Source organism: Macrotis lagotis, chromosome 4 (genome assembly GCF_037893015.1).
Source record: "Macrotis lagotis isolate mMagLag1 chromosome 4, bilby.v1.9.chrom.fasta, whole genome shotgun sequence".
Lineage (NCBI taxonomy): Eukaryota > Metazoa > Chordata > Mammalia > Peramelemorphia > Peramelidae > Macrotis > Macrotis lagotis.
In genome coordinates this window covers 262,760,005-262,784,431 of record NC_133661.1, presented here as the reverse complement: position 1 = coordinate 262,784,431, position 24,427 = coordinate 262,760,005, and the positions used below count along the sequence as shown (strand labels likewise).

General features: G+C 38.4%; 2 protein-coding genes across 3 annotated transcripts in view; one reads left to right on the top strand and one right to left on the bottom strand.

Moving 5' to 3' along the window:
• The window catches only part of LOC141522466 (pecanex-like protein 4), a 165,986-nt gene that overhangs the window by 96,027 nt on the left and 45,532 nt on the right, over positions 1–24,427 (bottom strand). The gene's annotated exons all lie outside the window — the stretch shown is intronic.
• LOC141522463 (dehydrogenase/reductase SDR family member 7-like) lies at positions 546–22,622 on the top strand. 2 transcript variants are annotated; one of them, XM_074235933.1, is made up of 7 exons: positions 546–749; positions 3,254–3,406; positions 5,024–5,130; positions 6,850–7,089; positions 12,722–12,844; positions 13,616–13,831; positions 22,427–22,622. In XM_074235933.1, the coding sequence occupies exons 1-7, from the start codon at positions 617–619 to the stop codon at positions 22,472–22,474; spliced, it is 1,020 nt and encodes a 339-aa protein (XP_074092034.1). In that variant the 5' UTR covers positions 546–616; the 3' UTR covers positions 22,475–22,622. The 2 variants fall into 2 exon arrangements, with proteins under 2 accessions (XP_074092034.1, XP_074092035.1); XM_074235934.1 differs by lacking the exon at positions 546–749 and adding an exon at positions 1,103–1,225.

The window sequence follows — 24,427 nt, the reverse complement described above, 5'->3', positions numbered from 1 at the left end:
CAGTTCCGAGGGCTGGCACACACGGAATCTACTGGCTCCTTTCTGGGCCCGGCTGGGCGGGGTCCACGAGCTCTACCTGCTCTCGGTGACCCCGTTTGGCGTTTCTTGGAGTGGAAACTGAGGCAAAGCGGGTGAGGCGACGTGCCGGGGTCAGCGCCGGAGCCCGCCGGCCGGCGCCTCTTCCCGATTCCCAGGGCAGTGCCCCCCGCCACGGCGCCCCGCTTCGCGTTCATTACGCCAGCCAGCGTCCTGGGCCCGGCACGCTGGCTGGGCCGCCCCGGGCCGCGCGCGCAGCGGATTGGCCACCAGAGAAGCTCCTTCCACGTGATTGGCTCGCTCCCCTTCGCCGCGTTGGGGCCGGGTCACCTTTCCCTTCCGGGATTCTGCCCAGAGGGGCGGGCCTCGGCTGGAGCCCTTCCGGTCCTCGCGGGGCGGGGCGGGGCGGGGCTCCGGGAGAGCCCGTATTTAGAAGGCGGCCCCGGCGGGGAGGGGCGCGGGCCGCCCAGCCAGGCCGGCCGAACCTCGCGCAGCGCGGCCGCCGGGGCCGGGAGGAGCCGGAGGAACGAGGCGGCGGCCCGGGGGAGGCTTCCTCGGAGGCCCCGCGGCCGCGGCGAGCATGAGCTGGGAGCTCCTGTGGGCCCTGCTGCTGGCCTGCGCGCTGCTGTACGTGGGGCTGCAGCTGGTCCGCTTCGCGCGCGCGGACGGCGACCTGACTCTGCTGTGGGCCGAGTGGCAGGGGCGCCGGCCAGGTGAGGAGCCGCGCCCCCCGGGCTCGGCCCGAAGCGGGGCGTGGGCACCTGGCCGGACGGGGCTCGCTGCCCCTGGGCACCCGCCTCCTGCAAAGGCCAGGGGGGGGGAGAATCCGTGGTGGGGAGCCTCTTCCCCAGCCGCAGGCTTAGCTTCGACCCCGGGATGCCCGGATGGCCGCTTCCCGCCCCCCCCCCCCCCGCTCCCCGGATGGCCGCTTCCCGCCCCCCCCCCCCCGCTCCCCGGGGCCCCCTCCTTGTTGCCCCAGGGTGCCTAGGCGGTTACGTTTTGTAAGCCCCGGCCAGATGATGGCATTGCAGCTGCCTCACGCCTGCGGTTGTGCAAGGATCCTCTTTGCAAAGTGCACAGAAAAGACCGGTTTCTGTAGCATTTAGACCATCCATGGAGGTTCTGCAAAGCGCTCCACTCACCCAGTGTGAGGATCCCAGGTTTGGTGGCCCCAAACCTCAGGAAACAGGTGATATTTGAACCAAGGATCTCCGGCTCCTCAATTCATCCTCTTTCCCTCCATACCATTTAAAAATAGAGAAAAAGGGGGGGGATCATTCCAACGGTCTTTAAATTTTAATAGAGAAGTTGGATTTTATGGCAGCAGATGGTTGAGCATTTTTGAAAGCCCCTTTAAGTTACTACGCTATTAACTGTTACTTTGCTTATGCAACCTTAGAAACATTAGGAAAAACAGTGGAGGCCAAAATATGAGCTTCTTCCTTGGATGTGACCGTCTATCAATAAGATTAGAACTTTCACTTGCTCAGTTTGATTCATTCTATTTTAAATGTTGGGGAAAGGTAGATTGGGCAATTGGGAGGGAATGAGCCCATATTTTTATCTGATTGAACTGACAACATTTTACTTCTCCTAATTTCTATTTATATCTTGAATGATACAAAATGCTTTGCAACATGTATTGCAGTTAATTCTCAAGAGCTTTCTGAAATACTTAGGGCAGAGCAAATATCAATAGAAGCATTGTTCTCCGATCCAGGGAGGTGATAAGGCCTCCTGGTACTTTGCCTTGTTCAGACTAAATTTGTAATATTGGGTATCAACCTCTTTCTTTGCATGCCAGGTATAAGTCCTTGACACAGGAGGCATCAGGAGGTGAGAAATAATGAACTAAACTTCCCCAGGAGGGGTTAAGAGTACTGCTGCCCCGGGAGAGTTACCATGAGGGATCTGGAACTGTTTTCTATTGACACAGTGTGAGGGGATTCTCTGGCACTCTAGGGAGTGGATTTGGAAGCCTCCCATTCCCACCTCCACAGTCCTGGAACATGTTGCAATCCTGTTCTAACTCATGGCCAAAAATCCTTCACTTCTTCATTACACAGAGCTCTCTTTTCTGGATCAGACCCGACTCAGGACCTTCCTCCTCCCCCTTCTTTAGTACCTCCCTTACAGATACCAGAACTTTGACTTTCAGGACTCTGACCCAGACCAGAGTCTAGAACCCCAGAACTCTCCCTATTAGGACCTTGGCTTGTACCTAAGCTCCTCCAGCTCCAAGTGCAGGAATTCTTCAGATTGTGGATCATTCCCTACCACTTTGAGTTGAAGCATATAGTACTGGCATCGACTCTAGTTAACCAGTTCAGCTATATGCAGTCTACTAGTCTTCCATCCCTTTCCTCATTATTCTACCATGCTTTACTATAACCCAAGTTTGGGTTACCTCCCCCAATCCCTGACACATTTCTGCTCCAGAATGCTGTGTGAGTGAGCCACACATTGATGCCTACTGGTTTACAAATTTGTTTTCTAATCTTTGCTGGACCCTGACTTCTGTATAGCAGTCTTTTTATTTTCCCCAATTGATTTTCAACTCCTTACATGTTATTACAGATCTTAACAAAAAAATTTAATTAAAAAAAAAAGACTTCCTGTTTCTCTTTAAGTTTCTTTTTAAATCACCTTCTCCCCAGTCCCTCTCAGCAAAGGATCCTATTTCCTACTTTATCAAGAAAATAGAAGTCACCCTTCATCATCCTACACCTTAAAATCCTCAACTGATCCTTCATTCTCTCTTCTTTTGCTCTAGTCTCTATGACAAAGATGTGACCTTTCTTGCAAAGACCAAAGCCTCTTCTTGTGCCCTTGATCCCACTCCTTTTCTGGGAATTAGACCCTACTATTATCCAATCTCTTCACTCTGTTGACTTCTCCTTTACATATAATTGTACCTAGGTCTTCCTTATTTTAAATAAAAAAATCTTCATTTGACTTTACCATACCCTGATATTACCATCCCATTTCTGTCTTGTTTCTACAACTAAACTAGAAAAAGCTGTCCACCAAAACTACTCTCTTAGAGGTTATCAAAAATATTCTAAGATTTTTTTGAAGATTTTATTTTCATGTTTTCCTTGCAGGTGGTATCCTTGTGCTTTGTATCAAAGTTATTTTGGGGAGGGAGGAATATGATTTTTATATTAATTTTCATGTCAGGATAATCAATATCCCCCCCCCATTCTCCTTTGCATAGAATGGGAGTTATCTGATATGGTGGTATGGGTGACAGGAGCCTCAAGTGGAATTGGCGAGGAGCTTGTGTACCAGTTGTCTAAATTGGGAGCATCCCTTGTACTGTCATCAAGAAAAGCAAATGAACTAGAAAGGGTGAAAAATAAATGCCTTGGTAAGTAACTTGTGGGTATACTTTATTTTAGTTAAACTCAAAACTGAAAAATAGTTAAGAGAATTGGTAGAATTTTGGGGGAGGTGTGGGGGGTTTCCTTTGTACCAGATTTGAGTGCTTGGACCCAAATGTCTACCTTTCTGCCATCTCATCCAACCCCTCACCTACCCAAATGCCTTGTGTTCTAGCCAGAATGACTCTCCTTACCATTCTATGATATTATCTTGTTGACATCATTATCAGTTCCTGCATTATATTGTGTACATTTGCATGAAAGCTTTCTTGATTCTTCCCTTTCCTCACCCCCAGATATATCTCATTCCTCTTTGTTCAGAACTCCCATACCATTCCCACTGGTTCTTTCTTAGACATTTTCCCCTTCTAGAACTCTTGCTTTATAAAATAAAGAGGTAGTGGAAAGGATAGGTAATAATAACATCAATGACAACAACAATAATACTAATAACACTTAAGGTGGTATCATAAATATGGTAGTCAGGCTCAATTTTTTTTTCGTATTTTGCATGTAATTTAGAAGAAGTCTCAAGCATCCTAGTTAATATTTATTATTTGAAATTCAAACCCCTGAGAATTTTGGATTCTTTCAAGTTTCTTTTTCATCTGCAAAAAATAGTCTTGCGTTGTTAATAAGACAGAAAAGAATCCTGTTGTTTTCCTTCTGAAATTCCTTCTTGACTTTGTTTAATTAATGTGTTTATCTCTGCAGTTGCCAAGTTAATGCTGAGGAAGGATCAAAGGATGCCTTTATAGCCACCTCTTATTTTTCTTTATTGCTTATCTTTCCTGGCTACTGTAATTCCTGGTTTTCTCTATAAGGTATTAATAGGGAAAGAAGCCAAATCAGAAAAAGTGAGTCTATAAGAAATTGAGATCACCAAGCACTTAACCTTATGTTTAAATTCCTATTAGGCCTCTCAGTCTCTTTCAGAACTTTCAAGCTTTCTTGTTTCCACTAGTAAGTTCTCATTGTTCTCTTCTGTTGAAATGTGCATGAAGAGTACATTGAAGGGAATGACAGATCTTAACAGATAGCAATCAGACACATGTATGCTTCAAATTATGTTTGTTCCCTATTTACCTTCAAATATATTGCTCTTTGAGCCTATCTGGGTCTTCTGATGTTAATACCTTTTTTTAAGAAATTGTTTTATTTGGACATAATTCCTAAAAAAATGCCTCTATAAAGTACATTTACTGAACAATTGATTTTTGACAAATTGCTAATATTAAACACAGATAGAAAATAAGTCTTTTTTGTACTTCCCAAGGGTTGTCCTAAATCTGATTTTATCCTTCTTCAGACTAATAGAGTCTAGAGTTCAGTGGGATCCCTTCTGCTCCTGCTTCTAGACTTCTGGCTGTAGAAGTGTATAGCCCATTTTTTGCTAATCCAACCAAGATATCTTCCTAAAAAAGTGGTTGTTCTGGTATCCCAAGTTGTACATATCTAAAACCTATTTCAGAAAATGGTGGAAATCTGTACCCTAGTGAAGTGCATCTTCTTAGGGGTGAGATGGGAGTTGTGTTTCATACAAATGGGAATGTGCTGGAGCAGTGAGCTGGCACTCATGTCCCTGTTTCAAACTCTTCATTTAGAGATTAGCAACTTGAAAGAAAAAGACATCCTAGTTTTACCCCTTGATTTGACTGACAGAGGTTCTCATGAAGTTGCAACAAAAAAAGTGCTTCAACATTTTGGTCAAGTAAGTATTATTTTGAGTTGACATTGTCTTTCTTAAAAAGTTACTGCAGGGGGCGGCTAGGTGGCGTAGTGGATAAAGCACCGGCCCTGGAGTCAGGAGTTACCTGGGTTCAAATGCTGTCTCAGACACTTGATAATTACCTAGCCGTGTGGCCTTGGGCAAGCCACTTAACCCCATTTACCTTGCCCAAAAAAAAAAAGTTACTGCAACTGCTATCTGCCTTCAGAGAAAAAAAAATTATATTGTCTAACTATAGACTGAAGGAAGCATGCTATATTTTATTTTCATTCATTCTTTTTTTAAAATTTGAGTCTTCTTGTACAGAATGACTAATATGGAAATATTTTACATGATTGTGTATGTATAAATTATTTTGGATTGCTTACCATCTCAGGGAAAAGAAAGGGAGAGTGGAAGGTATAGAATTTAGAACTGCAAAACTTCAAAAAAATATGTTAAAAATTGTTTTAACATGTAATTGGGGAAAAAGTAAAATATTATATACATAAAAGTAGCTGCAGCATACAAGGGAGGACCACTAGGTTAGTATTCATTTCAGCATATTTCAGAATCCTTTGATTCTAAAATATGAATGAAAATGTTAACTTTATATTGCAGAAATTGAGTATTACATAATTAGACATTGGAATAATGTTGTAAAGAAAATGCCCTAGGCCAAAAATGCACGATAAGGGGAAGATAAATAGGTGAGACATCATCCAAGGAGTGGTTTATAAGCCAGCAAATTTTTTTTTTAACTGTAAAAAGAATTGAGTCTAAAGTATATAGATGGGGGCAGCTAGGTGGTGCAGTGGATAAAGCACTGGCCCTGGAGTCAGGAGTACCTGGGTTCAAATCCTGTTTTAAACACTTAATAATTACCTAGCTGTGTGGCCTTGGGCAAGCCACTTAACCCCATTTGCCTTGCAAAATCCTTAAAAAATATATATATATAGATAAGATTTGACTCATTCTTGCCTTGGTATGCTTTATTTATAAAAAGTGTGCTGAAACACATACAGAATAAATAAATTATTTCTATGAAAAATTAAAATTAGTTCATTTATTGATTATGCCTATGTCAGTTTTAGAACAATGATCCTTTAATTCAGAAGGGTTTGGTTATTTCAGATTTTTGTTTTTGGCAAGGCAATGACTTATGGTCACATAGCTAGGTAATTATTAAGTATCTGAGGTCAGATTTGAACTCAGGTCCTCCTGACTCCAGGGCCAGAGCTCTATTATGCCATCTAGCTGCCCATCAGAAGGGTTTAATAGTAATAACAATAATAATAATAATGGCTATCATTTATAGATTTGCAATGAACTTTATAGATCTTATCCTTAGAACCACTTTGAGAGGTGGTTACTACTGTCAGCATTCCAATTTTATATTTGAAGAAACTGATGCTGAAAGATATAGGGTTGCAGAGCTAGTAGGGGTCAGAGACTGAGTTGGAACGCAGATCCTCATCACTTGATCTAGTTTGTTACCTAGTTAAGTGATCTATAGATGGAATCAGTAGTTTGTAATAATGATTTTATCTCTCTGTTTCTATTTCTCAGTTGATCACTGATTTTTTTGGGGGGGGTGGGGAGTTTGGCTAGAACAGCAATGCCTTATCTAATGTTTCAGTAATCTTCTAATGAAAAATCATTCCAATTAATAACATATTCTCTTTGCCTTTTTTTTTTTTAATTTTTATTTTTCTACCCAAGATTGATATACTGGTAAACAATGGTGGAAGGAGTCAACGTTCATTGTTCGAGGATACAAACCTGGATGTTTATAAAGCGATAATGGAGCTTAACTTTCTGGGTACTATCTCCTTAACGAAATGTGTTTTGCCTCACATGATTGAAAGAAAGCAAGGGAAGATTGTTACTGTGTCCAGTATATTGGGTCTGGCAGCTGCCCCTCTTGCATCAGGATATGCTGCTAGCAAACATGCTCTTCATGTAAGTTGGTTTTCACTGATAGGTAACATTTCATTCCCCAGGATTCTGGGCCTCAGTTTCCTCTCCCTGCCAGCCAGTGACTCCATGAAACATGTTCAGACTGGTGGTTTGGAAAAGATAGTTCTATAACTGTAGTTAATGTCTTTATAAAAAATTTAATCGCAGGTCTGACATTTTATAACATTTATAACTATATATTATATAGATCTATATGTAGATGTGTATATATAGATTCACTTATAAATGATAAATTATAATTTTTTAAAAGAAAGTAACAAGTTATATATCTGTGATATCACTACTTTGAGGGGCAGCAAGCAAGTTTTGAGGTGGTAATAAGGTTAAATTTCCATTGAATTCAACAATAATTTATTGAATATCTAAAAGGAACATGATCCTGGTTAGATACTGGAGATAGAAAGATGAAAAACATCAGTCTTTATCCTCAAAAGTCAAATATCAGAGATATAATCAGCATATAAGTATGTATAGTACATGATAGAATATTAATGGGGCAAAGAGAACCCTGACATGGAATCAGACATTAAAGACTAATCCATGTACACATCATGTTACTTCTCTGGACCCGAACTTCTTATCTGAAAAACAAAAGAATGTCTCCAATGTCCCCTCCAGCTCTAGATGCTTTGATCCTAAGGAGAAATCTAGACAAAAATCTCAAACAAAATGGAACGAGGAAGATCAGTCAGTCAATCAAGAAGACTATATTCATTATCTTCTGTGTATCAAAGAAAATGATTGGTGCCTTCAAAAATCTTATTAGTCTACCATGATGGACAGTATACAAACACACACACACACACACACACACACAGAGAGAGTTTAAATACATGTACAAAATAAGGCAATTTTGGAGTGATGAGAAGCACTAGTTACTTAGTCACTTGAAAGATCAGGCAGCAGAGAGGACTTGAGCTGGCCTTTGAAAAAAATTAGGAATTTTAAGAGGTAGAAGTAAGGCATTAGCATATTCCAGGAATAGGGAATAACCTATACAAAGGTGTGGAGACAGAAGATGAGGGAATAGCAAGCTCACTTTAGTTAGAAAAAGGATTAGGGAAGACTATAGAGGAGGTGGCATATTAGCTGGACTTCGATTTTGGGAGAGGTAAAGTGTGAAAAGAATTAGAGAAATGACTTTCGATTGAGATAACCAAGGTGATACTGCAGTGGAACTAAATGGAGAGATGTGGAATGATTATATAGACTTGGTAGTCATTTGCATAGGAATGAAGAGTCACCCATGGAGAGGGTTTTTTAAAAAAGGGACATACACACTTAGGCCTGGGGCCAGATAAGGACAATGACCAAAAACAAGAGTGAAGGAGAACCAAGAAAGAGAGCAAAGACAGGTAGAGAAAGCACCAGATGATAGTAATGTCAGAGAAGCTAAGAAGAATATTATTTGAGAAAGGTTAAGTAAGAGAAACATATGCTCAAAGTGGTTCAGGAGGATTGAGACAGAAAAATAATGGGTCACTGGTGCCCCTCAAGGGAACAGTTACAATATATTAATGGGACTAAAAGTCATAGTTGAGGGGCTTGAGGTGTGAATGTATGCTGATTAAGTAGAAACTTGTGTTTAGGCATGTTCAGCAATTCAGGTGAAGAATAATTAATTCATCATTTCTAAGGGAGGTTGTGACTTGCTTTCTGATATACCACAAGACAGAGAAGTATAATTCTAGAGTTGGACTTCCGGCTCAATCCACTTGGCCTATCCTAAGACTGTCACCTTCCCTTTGTCGGCATCAAAGTCTTTATATAAAAAGTGATTACTAGGATAAGTAGAAAGAGGATTCCCATCCATAGATGATGCTTTTAGCCAGCCTATAGCATTAGCAACTCATCACTAGGCTCCAGTTGTAATTATGCAGTTAAAACTACATTAAGGGCAGACAGAGGACAGAGAATAGGGATTGGGGATGAGGTGTTGGTATAAAGAAAAGAGGGTGGGTGACAAGAGAATCTCACCCAAGTAACAGCATCATAAGGTTATAGAGGTGAGGTGGGGAACAGCTGGTGCAGAAAAGAGGAAGTGTACATTCCTGCCCCTATCAGGACTTGGTACAGAATTAATATTAAATGTATGTTACATCTTGCCACCATCCTAGCAAGAATACATCTTGGGGGGTGGCTAGGTGGCACAGTGGATAGAGCACTGGCCCTGGAGTCAGGAGTACCTGAGTTCAAATCCGACCTCAGACACTTAATAATTACCTAGCCGTGTGACCTTGGGCAAGCCACTTAACCCCATTGCCTAGCAAAAACTAAAAAAAAAAAAAAAATACATCTTAGGAACCAGTGACTCTGGGCCAGTTATAACTGGTATGTTGTTCAGTCATTTTTTTTCAATCATGCTTGACTCTTCTTGACCCCATTTGGGGTTTTCTTAGCAGAGATACTTTAGGGATTTACCATTTCCTTCTCTAGCTCATTATATAGGTGAAAAAACTGAAGCAAAGTTAAGTGACTCACCCAAGGTCATCCAGATAGTAAGTGTCCAAGGTCAGATTTGAATTTAGGAAAATGAGCTTCCTGCCTCCATGCTCAGCATTGTGCCACCTGCTTCCCTGAAGACATAAGATAGCTAAATTAAAAGTTAACGAGAGTAGGGGGCGGCTAGGTGGTACAGTGGATAGAGCACCTGCCCTGGAGTCAGGAGTACCTGAGTTCAAATCTGCCCCTCAGACACTTAATAATTACCATATGTGTGGTCTTGAGCAAGTCATTTAATCCCATTGCCTTGCAAAAACCTAAAAAAAAAAAGTTAACAAGAAAGGAAGAATGGCAGGAATGGAAAGAAATATATCACCTGTCTACCTCCCTTAGTCTTTAAGAAAGACACTCACAGATCCTAGGATCCCAGGACTTAGATTTAGAAGAAACCATATTATCTAACCCTGTCAACTGATGGATAAGGAGAAACCACTTCAAATGTATTCTTACCTTGATTCATACTGAGATCAGGAGTGCCATCAGAACAAGATGCCATCCTTCTTATGATTGCAAATAGACATTCCATGTGTATAACTAACTTTAAAACTATATATGCATATAAATTATATATATATATATATGTTTACTTGAATATAACTATAAAAGTGAACTCTCCATTGTAGCAGAAGAGACTCTCCTACTTCCCTTCCTCATTTAGCAGATAATATTTAGCTTAAGCAAATGGTTCATCCAGGTTTTTAGTTTTTAAAAAAATTCAAATGATAGTTTACTTAATTCAATTTATAATCCTATTGAAAGCAAAATAGCTCTAAAAATAATGGATTATAGAGACAGTAGATGACGACCCCTTAAGATCACTGAGATAGAGCTGGTCAGAATCTTAGAGGTCATTTAGTACAACTGCTTCATTATATAGGTAAGAAAATGAAGATCCAGAAAATGATTTGCTTAAGGCCTTACAGGTGGCAAAGGCAAAATTTGAATCCCCTCCAGAAGTCAAACTCCAAAGTTAGCATTTATGCCTTTAAGGAGATAATAGAAGAATATTTGAGCAGATATCATGGTACTATCCTATATGGAAGTCTTGCTATTTAATTATGGTGCTTTCCTTCAAATGTGCCAAGCAATTCCTTGCCCCCTCACCTCCTTGCAGGCTCCATGGACTAACTAAATGATTTGGTCACAACTTGTTAAACTGTAAATATACTGCAGAGAATGAGACAGATAGGTCTTTTGACCTATCAATTGGGGCTATCCATTGACCTATCCATTGTCTCTAATGTTTTAAAGATTCTTGATGAGACATTTCATAATAGATGATGGATTTGGAGTAGGACTGTGAGAGGCAGTACAGAGAGGAGAACATCCTCTGCTCAGTCCACTCAGTTTTGCTATCAAATGCATTATCTTTTTTTCTTTCTTTTTTTTTAAGGTTTTTGCAAGGCAATGGGGTTAAGTGGCTTGCCCAAGGCCACATGGCTAGGTAATTATTAAGTGTCTGAGGCCGGATTAGAACTCGGGTACTCCTGACTCCAGGGCTGGTACTCTATCCACTGCACCACCTAGCTGTCCCCTCAAATGCATTGTCTTTAGAGCTATTTTGATTTTAATTATAAATTGAATTAAGTAAACTATCATTTGAACTTTTTAAAAACAAAACCTTAATGAACCATTTGCTTAAGCTAAATATTATCTGCTAATTGAGGAAGGGAAGTAGAGGAGTCCCTCTTGCCACAATGTCGTTTGTGTTGAGCAATTATTTCCTTCTCTTGTTTTTCTCCTTGATACAAAGTCGATGTTGCAGTACCATAGTTTAAGAAAAAAGGAGTCTAGAATTTTTAACTGGAGTTCTATGTGGCCATTAAAATTCACTGCAAGTCTTCCTTCTATCATGATGGGTTCCTGAGCTATTCTCTGACTGAATGAGTACATGACACATGGGTGGACCTGAAGTTCAGAGCAACATTGACAAGCTGAGGAGTGTCCAGACCAGTGTGATAAGCAGATTTATAATTGTATAAGAATAATTTGAAGCAACCAGAAATATTTAGTTTGGAGGAGAGACTGTGTAGAGGAGGACATGATCACTGTCTTTTCTGTTCTTCGGTGATCTCATTGTTTGACAGGTTCAGTAATTTCTATGAAGGAGATGTCCAGATTCCCAGCTATCTGACTCTAGTCCCACACCATCTATTGAACATTTTGAACTGAAACATATCAAAACTCACACAGCATAACAAACCCACCCCTCTTCCAATCTTCCCTGTTTCTGTTAAGGACACCAACACCATCATCTTCCATTCTTGCAGGCTTACAAACTTGACATTATGCTTAACTGTTCATTGTTATTAAGCCAACATTTCCCAACCATTCTCCACAAAGATTCCAAAATGAATTTCCTAAAGCACCATGTCACTTTCTTCTTCAGTAAACCCCAATGGTTTCCTGTTATCTCTGTTGAAGATTCCAAGCTCCATTTTCTACATGAGACCCTTCCTGATTCCCCCAGCTATTTCTGTCTTCTTCTCCCACCATCTTGCATCTATTTTGCATATACTTGTATTTGTAGGTGTTGCTTCTCCTAGCTATTATTGATTGTATATGCCTTTAGGACAGTCACTGTCTCATTTTCATCTTTGTATCCTAGTGCCTAGCTATTAGACACTATTAATTAATCATCATGTATGATTATTAAGTGCTTAATAAGAACTTATTGATTTATTCAATTATTTGAAAGGCTATTATGTGAAAGAGAATTAGACTTATTCTGCTTATCTCCAGGAAGTAGTACCAGGACTATTAGGTAAAACATATAAGGACTTAGGACTTCTTAAAAGTTCGAGCCTTCTGAAAATGAAAGGGACCCATCTCATGAGCTACTTGTTCCTGGAAGTCTGTTCTAAACTTACTTCATTGGAGTATTGTTAAAGAAATCCCTACATTTATTCACAAGAGGCACAATATGCCCCAAATTTTAACAAAATGGCCCTATGTTATTTTTTAAAAGATGAAACTTTATTACATCTTACTGTCTAAAGAACAGATTATGGTTTAAAAATATGATCAGATCCTAATTCATATATGATTAAAGAAAGCTAATTCTTATGGTTATGTTTAATAACAAAAACCTTTTTGGGGGGTGGTCTTTTAGGGTTTCTTCAATAGCCTCCGATGTGAACTTGTGATGCATCCAGAGATATCAATTACCAACATTTGTCCTGGCCCTGTACAGTCAAACATTGTACACAATGCCTTTACTGAAGAAGTCTCAAAGGTAAGAATTTTTGTATTTGGGAAAATGTAAATTCTAGGTATCATCATGGGTTCAATGTGTTTTTGAATATTTTATGATTCCAACCCAATATTTTCAATCTAACCAGAATTAGAGATGCCACTTCCAACTGGTATTCTCTTTATCATTTCTTTATCTCTCCTGAGTTGTAAGGCAATCAAAAGGTAGAATCTGATCTCTCTCCTCATTCAATAATAGGACTGAAAACTAATCAATTAATTAACTTTGAGCTCAATTATTAAAATAAACCAAAGGAAACTCTTTTTTTCTATGAACTTTTTTTCTTGCTTTCCCAACCCCCACCTAAGGTAGCCTGTATTCAGGTCAATGCTCTACCCATAGTGAGATAAAAGTTTCTTAATTTATGAAAACTTAACTTATGGGCATTTGAGGTAGCTATCTGTTAAGTTTCAAGAAAGTCCTTTAACTTGTTTGGATTAAGCTAGTGTTTCCCCAGAAATTTAATTTTAATTATTCCCAAACATTAATTATTTTTTATGCTCTGTTGAAGATGAACACATTAAAATCAACATTTAAATGTATTTCTAATGCAGGAGCACTTTGTTAGAGTGTGAGCTTCCAATTGAACTGTTACCATTTCAGTTTGTCCTGTTACGGTCTTCTTTCCCAGGCTGGGCAAATTGATGATATATGATTGAGAAAATAAATAGCCTGTGTTATATAGAACCTAATAAATAATCAGTCTTGGATGACTGGACTGTTTACTGCACTGGAATTTTTTCAATTTTCTAGAAACTAGAGAACACAGGAAGTCAGGAGTATAAGATGAAAACTAGTCGCTGTGTTCGGTTGATGCTAGTCGCCATGGCCAATGATCTAAAAGAAGTCTGGATTGCTGAACAACCATATTTGTCAGTTTGCTATATCTGGCAGTATGCCCCAACTTGGGCCTGGTGGATCACAAGCAAGTTGGGACACAGAAGAATTGAAAATTTTAAGAATGGACTGGTATGGATTTTTGTTTTTTTTCTCTAGTTTTGCAAAATACAAAGAATTTCTTGGCTCTCAAGTTTTATTTTTTTCATATCTATCTATCTATCTATCCATCCACCTGTCTGTCTTCTGAATTCAAGTCCTGAGTCTGTTATATACTTACTTGGTGACCTAAACAAGTAATTTAACTTCCTGGTGTCATAGACAATTATTTATGATTGATTAGATTGGTACAACAAATTTCCTTATTGAAATATCCCAAAATAATGAAATCACAGGTTATCATTGAATTGTGTATGCTCATAAATGCATACACATGTATTTGTATGTATTCTTTGTAAGTATATTTATATGAATATATATATATACATACATACATATATATATATATATATATATATATATATATATATATATATATATACCTTTTTAAAAATCAACACAACATTGGTTATATAGTCATTTCCTGCCTAATATTAATTGGGTTCTTTAATGAACACATTACAAAACATTTGTTTAGCACAAACACTATGTCAAGGGCTAGGAATGTTCTAACGGGAGAGACCAGAGATGTAGGGGAGTGTTGGGGTCGAGTTCTCTAACTGGAAGATCACAAGGATGGTGTGGAGCTACAGAGCAATTGATATGCTCTTTCTGTTCCTAGAAGAGGGGGAGAAAATGCAGGATACAGATGTTGGGGGTGAGGTGGTGGGTATGTGTGCAGCAGGGAGGTGACCAGATAAAGCTTAGCCAGGTGTCTAGGCTGGCTCGATATAGTGACCTCTCACCCATCAGGATAGAATGGTCTCAGGGCAGGAGTTCCAATAGGAATCATTGTCAGCAAAGCACAGCTGAAAGATCATTAGGTCATGGTGGCTAGGTGGTGCAGTAGATAGAGCACTGGCCCTGGAGTCAGGAGTACCTGAGTTCAAATCCGGCCTCAGACACTTAATAATTACCTAGTTGCGTGGCCTCGGGCAAGCCACTTAACCCCATTGCCTTGCAAAAACTAAAAAAAAAAGATCATTAGGTAGTATGATGTTATAAAGGTCAGTCGTTTCATAGGAATCATGCTATATAAATGGGTGATTGGCTGAATTATTAGGTCTAGTTATAATACATTCTGATATTGTTCAGGTAATTTGAGTAGAGTATGCTAGAAAGTAATAAAGTATCTTTACATCCTTTTCTTTTTGACTCATTATAAACTTGATAGACATTATGGCCTCCACACAAAGTGAAGCTAATTCCCAAGTGAATGCTTTTTCTCTGTGCTCCCTATTGTATAATATTGATGCATTAATTTTGTCTAAATGTTGTCCAATTGACTTTTTTTCAGTTTCGACACATTTAAAATGAGAGGGATGGTCTTTAAGTTCTCTTCCATCTGTAAAATTTAGTGTTTGAGTTTATGATATTAAAAATGGGAAGAGGAGTTACTCAATTTATTGCTCAATTTACCCATCACTGTTTTCTGCTATCTTCCCTCTTGTTCCTTCCCCTAGTACATCTGGAGTCAGTTGACCTGGGTTAAATTAGAAACTGTGAGTCCTTACTAAGCACATCAGTTTCCTCTCGTTACAACTCTGCATCCACATCTTTCAAGTGATGGAGTTGGCTTAGAGGTCTTCTACCTCTAACTCTTATGATGACATCTTGACTTAGATTTTTAAGAGATCTTCTATCTCTTAAATCTTATGATGACATCTTGGCTTAGATTTTTTTTTTTTGAAAGGCAATGGGGTTAAGTGGCTTGCCCGAGGCCACGCATCTAGGTAATTATTAAGTGTCTGAGGCCGGATTTGAACTCAGGTATTCCTGACTCCAGGGCCAGTGCTCTATCCACTGCACCACCTAGCTGCCCCTGGCCTAGATTTTTAAGAGGTCGACCCCTAAATAACTAGCTGTGTGATTATGGATGAGTCAGTCGGTCAATAAGCATTTATTTAATGACTTTTGTGCCCCAGATACTGTGCTACGGGTTAGAGTTTAAGTCACATAAACTCTTTGAATTTGTTTCCTCATCTATAAAATGGGACTGATTCTTGTGTTTCACAGAACTACTGTGAGGATAAGATGAAATACTCCTAAGTATATAAAGTACTTTATAATATAAGAAGTTTGCAAATGCCAGCTATTATTAGAGTAGCATAGGAAATAACATGATGAGGTTAAGAAAAATTATGATGGTATAAATAAGAATTTTCTTGTTTTTTTTTTTTGTTTGTTTGTTTCTTACAAGGCAGTGAGATTAAGTGACTTGCCTGAGGCCACACAGCTAGGTAATTATTAAGTGTCTGAGGTCAGATTTGAACTCAGGTCCTTCTGACTCCAGGGCCGGTGCTCTATCCACTGTGTCACCCCTAAATTAGACTTTTCCATGCTAATAGACAATGCCACACAGTAAGCATTTAATAAATAGTTATTGACTGATAGACCATGTTGATACTTTTGCAGATATTCTCAGTCATCTGTGGACTAGCTTTTCTTAGATCTCACTTAGAAACATAGAATTGTAGAATAGTCGAATAGAGACCAAAACTCAAGGCTTCTTGACTCAAATGCTTTTTTTTCCCCCTCTACAGTATTGTATTATTTGAGATTTTAGCAGTGGTTTTGTGTGAGTCTTATTTGCATAACATAAGACAAATCACTTAACCTATTCATAAAATTCATAGTGGAAAACACTAATATCACAAGTTTGTACCAAAGTGTTAGATACAGGGTTCTTTGTATCTAGGCTGATCATAACCTCGTGTTAACTCCCTCGTTTTTCAGTCAAGGGAGAAGCCCAGAGATTTATTTATCCAAGGCCATACAGGTAATAAGTAGCAGAGTCAATATTTAAACTCAGATCTGGTAATAAAAAGATATACTAGGTAGTCTAGTAGATAGAGCACTGGACTTGGAATCAGGAAGATTCATCTTCCTGATTTCAAATCTGGGCTCAGATATTTACTGACTGTATGACCTTGAGCTTGTCACTTGACCCTGTTTGCCTCAGTTTCTCATCTATAAAATGAGCTGGAGAAGAAAATAGAAAACCATTCAGTAACTTTACCAAACAAATCTCAAATAGGGTCATGAAGGATTAGATATAACTAAATAACAACAATGATGATAAATTAGAGAGATATTAGGTGAATCAGTTAATGGAAGAATCAATTAATTTGCATTTATTAAATAACTGCTATCTACCAAACTGAGCTAACTAGGGATACAAAGAAAAAAAGCAAACAGACCTTGCATCCCTTAGATGGACAGTTCATATCTGGAGGGACCAAAAAAATGTTTCATGCAAAAACTTCATTGGAATTTAGACTTGAAGAAAACCAGGAATTCTAGGAAGTAGAGAGAAGGGGTGGCAGGGTAAGGAAGGAGGGCAGTGAGAAAGAGAAGACTGGTGCAAAAGGTTGGAGTTGGGAGGTAGAGCATCATGTATGAGGGATAGTAATTAGTTGTGTTTGAATGGACTATGGAATGTGTAGAGGGGAGTAATGTGAAAGTATAATAGAAATGTAGGGAGGGGCTAAGATGTAAAGTGCTTTATATGCTAAACAGAGGAATTTACAGAAGATTCCAGAAGTAATAGGGAGCCATTGAAAGTTAATGAATAGGGGCAGCTAGGTGGCATAGTGGATAAAGCACTGGCCCTGGAGTCAGGAGTACCTAGGTTCAAATCCAGCCTCAGACACTTAATAATTACCTAGCTGTGTGGCCTTGGGCAAGCCACTTAACCCCGTTTGCCTTGCAAAAACTTAAAAAAAAAGTTAATGAATAAGGGGGCAGCTAGGGGGTGGCTAGGTGGTGCAGTGGATAGAGCACCAACCCTGGAGTCAGGAGTACCTGAGTTCAAATCCAGCCTCAGACGCTTAATAATTACCTAGTTGTGTAGCTTTGGGCAAGCCACTTAACCTTGCAAAAACTAAAAAAAAAATTTAATGAATAAGAGAAAATCACTTTGGCTGCTATGCAATTGGAGTGGGAGAGAGACTTGAAGCAGGAAATCAGCAGATCCTTGCAAGTAGAGAAAAGATAAAATTTGTCAAATGATTAACTATGAGTGAGAGAAAGATAGTACCCTTAACATTAATATAGAAGTTCAGAAAAGCATTGGGTTTGGGGAGGGGGAGATAACAGTTGAGTTTGGGAAGGGAGAAGAGCTAAAAATGGAAACAAAGATACTGAAATATCCTAAAGACCTCCTAGACAGAAAGAGCTAAGTGAAGTGCTTTTGGAAAGTCTGGCAGGAAGGATTAGTATAATCGAAATAGAGAATTAGTTTTCTACTTCAAGCATAGCATTATCGTGCTTTAATGACCATTCTCTGCTTCAAAAAGCAGAGAAACCTGTAAAAGGAGTCTTCTTATTATTTTATTTTATTAGGTTTTTGCAAGACAAAATGGAGTTAAGTGGCTTGCCCAAGGCCACACAGCTAGGTAATTATTAAGCGTCTGAGACCGGATTTGAACCCAGGTACTCCTGACTCTAGGGCCGGTGCTTTATTCACTGCGCCACCTAGCTGCCCCAGGAGTCTTCTTATTAATCTGATTCTCAGCAACAATGAGGAACTGGTTACTGGAGTGAAAATCCCTGGAAACCATGATAGAAAATGACCATTCCATATTTGCATTTGTGATCAAGAAAGGAAAGTGGGGCACAGTCTGATAAACATCCCAGAGTTTTGGAGGAAAGATTTCAAAGGATTCAGGGGAGTATTAAGTAATGGCCTCTGGCCTAAAATTTCACCGAGGCAGCTAGGACCTAGGGTCAGGAAGATCTGAGTTCAAATCCAGCCTCATACATTTACTAATCCTGAGTAGGGGACTCAATTTCCTCAACTATGAAATGAGATATAATAATACCTCCCTCCCAGGGTTTTATTGAGGAGAGTGTGGGATAACTGCTTTGCAAGACTTAAGACCTTATTTAAATGTTGACTATTTAGCTATTATTGGGCCAGCCAGGTGACCTGGAGTCAGGAAAACTCATCTTCCTGGGTTCAGAATCTGACCTCAGACTCTTACTAGCTGTGTGACCCTGGGCAAGTCACTTAACGTGTTTGCCTCAGTTTCCTCATTTGTAAAATGAACTGGAATAGGAAAGGGTAAACCACACTCATATCTTTGCCAAGAAAAGTCATACACAATGAAAAGGACCAAACAACAAGATTAGTTTTTATTATCATGGGTAAGTCAGGATAGGAGGCAGTGGGAGCCTTTCTTCTGAAGATGTAAGGAGAAATGATTCTGAGGTGAAAGAAACTGAGACATTACCTAGAGCAATTTTTGTGGTTGTACAGAAGGTAAACACATTGACCATTTGATAGTTTTAAAAGATATAATACAAAAAAAATGGAAGAAAGGTTAAGTGATATAAGGAAAACTATATAGTCACACATGTATGTAAAATATATGGTGAATATGTATTTCCACACATAATGTGTGCATTTATATATATATACATCTAAATGTTGATCTGCTGTCAGTGGGTCAGCAATCATATCTACCTGTTCTTTCAGTACTCTAGGATCATCCTGGCTTGGTGTCTTAGGCTCTCCTAGCATCTTCTGACTTCCCTTGGGTTTCATCTCCTTATAAGCAATTTTGTTCTATCTTTTTCCAGTTCAGAGATCATTAGCAGAAGAAACAGAAGCAAATGATAGTTGAATAACAATGCCTTCCTCAATTCGTTTCCACCAAAACAGTAGAGTCATCCCTTCTTTTCCCCAGTATAGTGAAAAAGTCTTTATTCCCACTCTCATACTTCCTCCAAGCTCTCCTTTTATTGTTCTCAACTTTTTCTCACTAGCTTTAGCTCATTTAGGAATTCTTTTCACTCCTAAGACTACTTTTAAAGGAAAGTGTCACATTTTTATTCATTTTTAGAGATTTGAGATGGTTCAGCTTGAGGTGTCCAATAAGCAGTTGGTGATGTGGACTTGGCAGTCAGGAGAGATGTCAGGTCTGGGTATATAAATATATGAGTCATCTGCAGTGAGATGATAATTTAACTCATTCGATCTGGTAAAGCAGCTAGGCAAAAAAAAGAACAGAGAGAGGAGAGAACAAAGACAGACACATTCTTAGATACAGACTGTAACAGGGATGTTAAAGTAGTGGTCATTCACATGGAGGGAGAATGAGGAGGGAATAGGGTCGTGAAAATCAAGAGAAGAGAGCAACCTCAGCTATATAAAAAAGCTTCAGAAATCAAGAAGAATTAGGACATATGGAAGACCATCAGATTTGGCCTTTAAAAATCACTGGTGGGGGGGCAGCTAGGTGGTGAAGTGGATAGAGTACTGACTCTGGAGTCAGGAGTACCTGAGTTCAAATCTGGCCTCAGACATTTACTAATTACCTAGCTGTGTGGCCTTGGGCAAGCCACTTAATCCCACTGCCTTGGAAAAACCCCCCCAAAAAAATCACTGGTGAATTTATTATTTACTTTTTAAAAAATTCAGATGGCTTGAAATGGAGATTAATATATTGAATCTTTCATATAGAATCTTCTTTTTATATTCAACAGTGTGTATGGAAATACTCTTTTGGGGGTATTTAAATTCAGAATTTAAAAATGTTCTAGGGGAAAAAAAGGATCATCGGTAACTGGAAGGAGTAATTTCAGTTGAGTGATATGGTCAGAAGCCAGATTACAAAAATTGAGAAGTTCATTAAGAGGAGAGGAGAGAAAATAGAGTTACTAAGTGAGAGGAGAGGAAATAGAGACAATACTAGAGGCTTTTTCTAGGAGTTTGACTAAGAAAAGGAGGAACAAAAGTTTGAGGGGGTAACATGGTCTAATAAAGACTGTAAGGAAGGGAGATGCTTGGGCATATTTATATGTCATAGGGAAGTAATAGGTAGAAGACTGGAGAAAGGAGGGTCAAATGACAGTGAGGAGAAGGGCTAATAATAAAGATTGGAGTACAGGGCAGAGAAGTAAAGGGATTTTAAGGGGTTTTGAAATAAAAGAAGATAAAGTTCTTGGTGTAAATGATTTTGGCAGGCTAGAACATTGGTTGAATCTACTAAAAAGAGTAATGTTTTACAGTTAGGATTTTAAAAAACCAACTTTACAAGTACAAAATGGGAGAGATAGAGACATAAGTTTATCTGGGAGGGATATGGATGTGATATGGCCTGCAAGCTCAGTTTGAGCCAGTGCATTATGATAGTTAATAAAATCTTAGCCTGCATTAAGAGAGATGAGATGTCCAGGATTAGGGAGGGGAATAGTCCCACTGGACTCTGCCCAGTCAGACCGCACTCTGAGTATTGTATTCACTTCTTTGCACCCCATTGGAGGAAGGAGATTAATACATTGTACAGTTTCCAGAGAAGAACAGCTATGATAGTGACCTATTAAATTGTGAGCTATTCAAAAGTGAGGATTTCTTTTTTTTCTTTCTATTAGTAGCTCTTAACAGAGTAGGTTACTTGATAAATGAATTGACAAGAGACTGTTAGCATAGCTTATAACTAGATAAAAGTAAAGGCTAAAAAGATATTGCTTTAAATTTTGTCTTTCTCTTGAATTCCATCCCTTAGGGTTGAAAGAATCTACCCTATCTATATACAGTGATCTTGACTATTTTTATCTTGAATGAGGGAGGGGATGTAAAAACACAGCCCATATTGTTTCTGTTAGCTTACATACTCTGTCTCTTAGGAATTTATTTATTCATTCATTAATTTATTTATCTAGGTAAGTTTTTAATTATAAAAATTAACTTTAAAATCAAAAAATTACAAACTAATCTGCACTTTGTCAGATATATCTACCATGTAAAAAGTTACATTTGCTCTGGCAAGTCATAAGTAGATAATGTTCTTGTCCAGAAATGAAAAAAACAGTTTTTAAAAGTGGGATGAGCAGATGTTAACTACACTACTCTTCTTAATACAATACAGTTGATAGCATAACTGGTTAGATTACAATGTCACAATAAATCATCAGGGGATTAACATTTTGTATGAAGTCTGGGATTTTGAGTGTGCTTATCATTCTAATTTGAGACTTTATCCAGTTTCCCCAAGAATCTTACAAACCTTTAGTTTGAGGTTTATAAAAGTATGTTTCATTATAATCAGGTTGCAAAAACCTTGCCGGTTCCTTTCCCATGTGCAGGAAGGAAACCTCTAGAGACAGTGCTGTTAATGTAATACTATTGATTCTTGTTATCTTTATCTGGGTGCCCTGAGATAGATTTGTACCTTGATTGAGAGCTGTTACAAGAAAAGTTAGATTTTTTTTTGTTAAATAATGTGGAGCATATTCATTGGAGTGTATGCCTAAGGGTTTGACTTTAACTTAATGAAATATTTACAAAGCTTTATTTGTTGGTCTTAAGTTTTTTGTTTTTTTTTTCATTTCACTACAATGTATTCATTTAATTCCTTTTCCTCCCCACCTCAACATATTTCCATCAGAACATATGTACACATAAACCACAGATAGAAAATTTTTTTTAAAAAAGGTCATCTTAAGTTTTATATCTCTTCCAAACATCCCAGCGACAGCAATAAAGCAGTTTGGCCTTCACTGACAGAAGTAAGGAAAATATGGAATGATTACTTTTGATTGATGTAATTATCTCTGTTACAGGATGCCGATTCCTCTTATTTTAGACCACTGAGGAAAAAAACAGACTGAAAGAATACCAACATTTTTCTTCCTGTTGTAATTGAAGAGATGGAAAAATGAAATGCTTGAAGTGCGACTTATAGTTCTATTACAATTATATTGTAACTCAATTCATAAAATGTTATCATGGATATTGCAATAAAGATCTTAATCATTATGTTTCATATTCTTGAGTTAAAAAAAAAAACATGTTTACACCGGAAATAAAGTGAATTCCTATCAACTGAGGAATAGTTAAATAAACTGTGGTATATGAATGTAATAGAATATACTATACTGCAAGAAGCAATGAACATAATGAATAGAGGCAAGAAATAATATACATAATGATTACAACAATGATAAAAGTGACTACAAAAAGTCAAACTATATAAAGTATAAAGAAATAGTTTAGGGGCAGCTAGGTTGCATAGTGGATAAAGCACTGGCCCTGGAGTCAGGAGTACCTGGGTTCAAATCCGGTCTCAGACACTTAATAATTACCTAGCTGTGTGGCCTTGGGCAAGCCACTTAACCCCATTTGCCTTGCAAACAAAAACAAAAAAAAAAGAAATAGTTTAGCTCTAAAGAAGAGGGAAGACACCTCTCTCTGCTCCTTTGCAGAAATGGGGAAGGAATGGGTACATGGTTACATAGCATTTTGTATTATATCAGATTTTGTTGTAGTGATGACTGGTTTTGTTGAATTTATTATTTCTCTTAAAAATTATTTTTTAGGAAGAATGACTTTCTGGGAGGGGATAGGGGAAAGGAGATAGAGACAGTAATGGAAAAATGAGAATTACTGTATTTCCCCATATATGACACACCCTTTTTCAAAAAATTCGGGGTCTAAAAACTGTGGGAACATCTTATACAGTGGTTGTAGATTGTTTTTACTTACATTTCCCACTTTTTTGAGCTTGTTGTCTTTGCGCTCATTGTTTTGCATTTGTTACTGATATATTAGATTGTGTTTTTGCCATGTTCTACCCAGAAATGGCTCAGAAAAGATTTTCATACAATGCTGAATTCAAATTCAAATGATTCAGTTTGCAAAAGTGAATGGAAATCGTACTGCTGAAGGTTGGTTTGGTCTCCTCCAACTGAACAAGAAGTGACTGATCTCAAAGGAGGATAGAAATGGTGCTTCAGGTTCATGAAATGGAATGGACTGAGTATGTGTCCATGCACCAGACTTACCCAAAAGATGCCTGAAAGCTTGAATTTCATGATGAATAAACTTGAGTTCAGTAACTATGTAATATTTTTTTTCAAATTTTAGGCCCCCAAATTAAGATGTGTCTTATACATAGGAGCTTCTTATACATGGGAAAATATGGTAATAAAATTATTTAAAATAGCATCTGCTATGTTCTGCCCATGTTATAGTTAGGCATGTGTCTGTCTAAATGTAAGTGCTTTTGGTTTTGTGTGTATGTGTATACAACAGTCCTTGGCTAGATATACAAATTTACATCTAATTTTTTTTCTTCCATTTTCTTGATGTTGCTAAGGTGCCCTTTTTTATATATTTACTAGGGGAGAGTCTGTGGGAAAATGGGCTCCTTTTGGACCACTATTTTCATGATCTTAACTGGATTTGCTTAACATAAATTTATTTTCAAACAAATTGTAAAGAAAATAACAGAATGAAAAAAAAATTAAAAAAAAATAGAATAACAATGAAAAAGGGAAAAGCCTGAGAATGTCTCTAGGACTTTGCTGGAGTTCCCCCCTGCATTGAGAAAGCAGTTTCTCTACCAGTGAGAGATAGTATGGTATTTGGGGAGCAATTGCCTAATCAATGATCATAGTGAATATTAGAAAAAGACAGGTTATTTAAATGTGAAACAATAGTTTTTAGGTTTTTTTCTACCCCCTCATTTTATTTTATTTTAAAGATTTTATTTATTTTGAGTTTTACAATTTTCCCCCTAATCTTACTTCCCTCCCCCCACCCCCCACAGAAGGCAGTTTGCC

Bases quoted from the DNA above. Each gene is read 5' to 3' on its own strand.
- LOC141522463 (XM_074235933.1), top strand. From the start codon at position 617: ATGAGCTGGGAGCTCCTGTGGGCCCTGCTGCTGGCCTGCGCGCTGCTG. The intron at 5,131-6,849 runs GTAAGTATTATT...TTTCTACCCAAG, and splicing joins TGCTTCAACATTTTGGTCAA to ATTGATATACTGGTAAACAA. The intron at 12,845-13,615 runs GTAAGAATTTTT...TCAATTTTCTAG, and splicing joins TTACTGAAGAAGTCTCAAAG to AAACTAGAGAACACAGGAAG.